This window comes from Abrus precatorius, unplaced genomic scaffold, assembly GCF_003935025.1.
Source record: "Abrus precatorius isolate BTA unplaced genomic scaffold, Abrus_2018 Scaffold2, whole genome shotgun sequence".
Lineage (NCBI taxonomy): Eukaryota > Viridiplantae > Streptophyta > Magnoliopsida > Fabales > Fabaceae > Abrus > Abrus precatorius.
Genome location: NW_020874362.1, coordinates 21,931,054 through 21,935,403, shown reverse-complemented (window position 1 = coordinate 21,935,403; position 4,350 = coordinate 21,931,054). Strand labels below are relative to the sequence as shown.

The following is a 4,350-nucleotide window of genomic DNA, read 5'->3' as shown; positions in this document are numbered from 1 at the left end:
ATTTAAAATTAAAAATGAAGCAAAAAATAAAAATAAAAATAATTTCCTCCCCGAATTAATTGCTGAGTCATGAATACCCTTTTTCCAGCCAACATTATTCTATTTCCTTCTGGCTTTTCACATTTCTTCTCAACTGAATTTGATTATCCATTCAGGCAATCTAAAGCTCATAAAAGAGCTTAAACTTTTTTCCTTTAGTTTTACCTTTTCCAAAAGACGAAAAAACAGTAACGTAGTCAGTTAATTAATCATTTTCAGTGAGTCAATAAACTGAATTAACCCACCTTCATACAAACAAACAAAATAACTTAAGATAAGAACAGGGTAGAGCAACAAAAACCGTTACAGATAACGGGAAGGCAATTGCAGTTTGAACCCCCAAAAGAGGAAAACAACAAATCCAAAAGAAAAAAGAACATATAGATCGCAGGCATAGAAGGAAAATGCAAATTAACAGTGTCAATCAGTGCTGGTCATTTTGATCCGTCTGATTGGAGAATCAATCACTGAGGGAGAAGATGAAAGTGTCGATGAGGGACTGGACGGTGGTGATGATGACACGTCAGAAGTTCCTTGTGGTAGCTTCCTTTTGTTGATGCCACCACCCACTCTGTTTTCTTGGCTTCCACCCCTAATCTCCTTCGTTGTCATGTAATCCTTCAAACGTTTCACGTCAGATAACTTCACTGGCTTCACTATGAAATCCTCTGCACCCTCTTCCAAACATCTACACAATTTCTCAATCGGAATCAATTCATGTTTCAGAAAACTATCTTTTAAAAAAAAAACTCACATATATAAATAATACATATGAATCAAAAGAAGAAAAATATGATATACCTGTCTATGCGCGGCAAAATGTTTTCAGAGGACATAATCACAACGGGAATTTCTCTGAACGTGGACGATTCCTGCACCAATTTAACACTCCTCAATCATCTTTCGGTTCAGAGAAAAATATACTCTTACTTTACAGTTATATTTAACATTATTGTAAATGTAACCTTGATTTTCTTGAGCAGCTCATAACCGGTCATTCCGGGCATACAGTAGTCTGTGATGATTAGATCCACCTTTAAACGCTGCTTGGGAAAATAACACAAAGCAAAGGTTTAGGAGAGAAAATTGATTATTGGATGAAATCGAATTCCCTATGATTGATACATACAACAAAACCATTTGATTCAGTGTGCATTTTTTGTTCGTCCAATAGTCCAAGGAATTGGAGCGCTCTTAGTCCACTGTCAACAGCAGTAACTGCAGTTTCCCAACAAAATAAAATTCTTCAATCCCAACAAATTCCCTGAAGGGAAAATCAAAATTTAGTAAGCTTTATTATTATTATTTGAAAGGACGAACCTTTACAAGCTAAGACTTTGAGCAGGTGCTCAATGACCTTGCGATCAACGAGGCTGTCATCGACGGCAAGAACGTGAACCTCTTCGGATTCATCCGGTGACAGATCAAAGCCGTTAATGTTTTCCAACATCCTCGGCCGAGAAACGACGCCATCAAGCTCCATCACTTGCTTCAAACAGAGGCAAAGTGAAGAAGAGAGAGAGAGACGAAGGAATCCTTAACGTAAAGCGGGTGCTTAGTTAGATCTTAAATACGGCTTAGTATAAGGTAAAAATGTAACACGATATGTTCTTCTATCCATTCATCAATTATCATGTCACGTCACCATTTCTTTTTACCTTTCTATATAAAACATTTCTAATAAATGTTTGTGAAAATATAAAAAATTAACATATTTGTTATTCAAAACAAATAAAAACAAAATTAAAAATAATAAATGTTTTATTAAATTAAGGTAGAATAATTTAAAGAAGTAAAAATTGTCAAAATTATAAAAATAAATTATTTTAATTAATACCCATAATTTTTATTCATATGATGTATCAAAATTTAAAATTTTAAAAATAAAATCCAATTATAATTACATTATATTGATAATAAATTTTAGTTTATCTATAAAATATATCTTTAATTTAATACAATGGATTAAAATTTAAGTAAACATAAGTAATAATAAGAATATAAAATAAAATTAAAATAAATGTTTAATATAAAAAAGTCACATAACATAAAATAACAAAAAAGATAAATAATAGAAATACTTTTAAATATAAAAATTAAGCAATGTTGATTTTTAAATAAGTATTATTTTTATTTGGTGTGCAAAATTACACTGACTAGCATTCACATTAACAAAAATTCTTAAAATTTTCAGTCTAAAACATATATATTTTATATCATTAAATATTTATCTGTAATAGAAGGTCGCTTTCAAAAAATAAAATCTATTAAGAAATGGCAAAATCTTCACATCCTCTTTTCCTTCTTGTTATTTTTATTTATTTATTTAATGCTTAGACATGGCGCTGAGATTCTGAAATCCACTTCGGGGTATGATCTCTCCGTATCACTGAAACTTTTTTTTTTAATACCATGAGGAAGATATATCGCGGGTGATGATGGTCGATGGATGGACGATATTTTGGTCAATCCTTGGGGTATGTGAAACAATGACGTGTATCAAAATGATTGGTTGGAGGGGTTGACCTCAGGTCAACGGAACCGCGCCGTCAAATCGAAAGCCGGTTCAGGCAGATCCCTGAACTGGTAGCATAGAAAAGAATCGTATTTTCCCTGCGAAACCATTGCGTATTTGGTAATTAGTGAAAGATACAAATTCGAAAAGTGTATTTTTCTTAATTATCTTATTTATTCAATTAAAAATATTAAATATTTTATATTACAAATTCTGACAACAACAAAATTATACTATTGTTATTTTTTTAAAATTACGTAACGACGACTCCGAAAGCATAGTATCTACATCGCTAGTCGTGGAAGCGAAATCATGCACGTGTTGGGTCGGGTGCTATCCTCTTTTTTTAGGTAGCTAATTTTGGTACATTTGTTTTAATGTTTGTTTACAATATTCTAATGTTGGAGAAATTAGCTTTAAATGGCAAGATTTCGTGGGGATTTGTCATTGTAATAGTTTTAAATAATTACGTGTGGTGTTTCTCGGATTATATAATCCCAATTTGAACTTTTAATAATTATATATATTTTTGCAAAATAATATTTCTTCCATCAAGTGTATAACAAAGAAATATGAGAAGAAAAAAAAGTGTGTGATAAAATAATTGATGTAATGAATGTAGATAGAAAAGAATAATGTTGTATAAAATATTATAAAAATTAATATAAGAATAATGTATGTTGATATCTTTTGTGCATGTCAGTTTTTTGTTTTATTTGAGAAAAATATATCCCTAATTGAAAATAAAACTATAATGGAAGGATTAGGGATTTGTACGGTCCAAGGCATGGAATGATTTGGTAGATTCATGATAGAATCGAAAAAGTTAACGCAACGCAAATCCCAACTTCACCAAAACAAGCCTAATTGATTAATAAAATGAACCACTTGTATGTCAAAAAAGATGCGCTATCGTATCCCGGATAGATCGGAGATATACTTTATCAATGGATTATCGAATTAAATAAATATTTCATTTTTTAAAATAATTATGACTTTTTAACTCGTCTCTTATTTTAATCTTTTAAATAAATTTTAAAAATTAAAATTTTATATATTTGTTTATCGATAATTCTTTTTTATTTTGATATGTCACAATTAATTTAACTCATGTAATATGAACTTAACGTGATAATATAATACTTATTTTTTATATAGTTTTAAATCTTAATTGCAAAATTTTAATTTTATAATATAAAATTTTATTTAAGAATATAAAAGTTTTTATTTTGTTAATGACATATCTCATGAAGTAATTTAGATGTTGTGTAAGCAAATAAAAGAATAAATTAATAAATCACTCATAGAGGGATCAAACAAAAACGAGAAATAAATTTAAAAAATTAAATTCAAAAAGTTAAAAAAAGAAATAACAAATAAAATTTTAAATTAAAAACAATTAAAATCTTATTTTATAAAAAAAATGTTTTAAAATAACCTCTTGATAATTTTGTTGTCAATCAAATCTTTTTATCAAATAAAATCTCTTAAATCATTATTTTTTATTAAAATAAAAAATAATTTAGAACAAACATGAAAAATAATTCAATAGATAAAAAACTATGAAGATTGAAATAGGCGTGATCATGTTAAGATTTTGAAGAGAGAAAAACTGAATTTTTAATTTAGGCTCAAATATGATGTTAGATGGATAAATTTTAAGCCAAAGGCAATTTAAAATGATATTATGAGTTCAATTAACAAAGATTTTTTAAAATAATGAGAATTCAATTTGTTTAACTAGGAAAAAACCTACAGAAAGACTTAACTAAGTACAATAATAAGTTTTTCAAATA

The 4,350-nt window shown here is 28.4% G+C and overlaps 1 protein-coding gene across 3 annotated transcripts; it reads right to left on the bottom strand.

Annotated features, from left to right (window-relative positions):
* Positions 1 to 459: 459 nt before the first annotated feature.
* LOC113857946 (two-component response regulator ARR5-like) lies at positions 460 to 1,559 on the bottom strand. 3 transcript variants are annotated; one of them, XM_027490287.1, is made up of 5 exons: positions 1,360 to 1,559; positions 1,169 to 1,257; positions 1,005 to 1,085; positions 841 to 911; positions 460 to 727 (listed from the first exon to the last, which is right to left on the bottom strand). In XM_027490287.1, the coding sequence occupies exons 1-5, from the start codon at positions 1,520 to 1,522 to the stop codon at positions 460 to 462; spliced, it is 672 nt and encodes a 223-aa protein (XP_027346088.1). In that variant the 5' UTR covers positions 1,523 to 1,559. The 3 variants fall into 3 exon arrangements, with proteins under 3 accessions (XP_027346088.1, XP_027346089.1, XP_027346090.1); XM_027490288.1 differs by having other exon boundaries at positions 1,005 to 1,082; positions 1,360 to 1,522; XM_027490289.1 differs by having other exon boundaries at positions 1,172 to 1,257; positions 1,360 to 1,522.
* Between the last annotated feature and the right edge of the window lie 2,791 nt (positions 1,560 to 4,350).

What these genes read in the sequence shown, in the direction of transcription:
- LOC113857946 (XM_027490287.1), bottom strand. Translation starts at nt 1,522, where the DNA reads ATGGAGCTTGATGGCGTCGTTTCTCGGCCGAGGATGTTGGAAAACATT. An exon ending in CAAAGTCTTAGCTTGTAAAG is followed by an intron (nt 1,258 to 1,359) that starts GTTCGTCCTTTC and finishes GGGAAACTGCAG; the next exon opens with TTACTGCTGTTGACAGTGGA. An exon ending in ATTTTGCCGCGCATAGACAG is followed by an intron (nt 728 to 840) that starts GTATATCATATT and finishes GAAATTGTGTAG; the next exon opens with ATGTTTGGAAGAGGGTGCAG.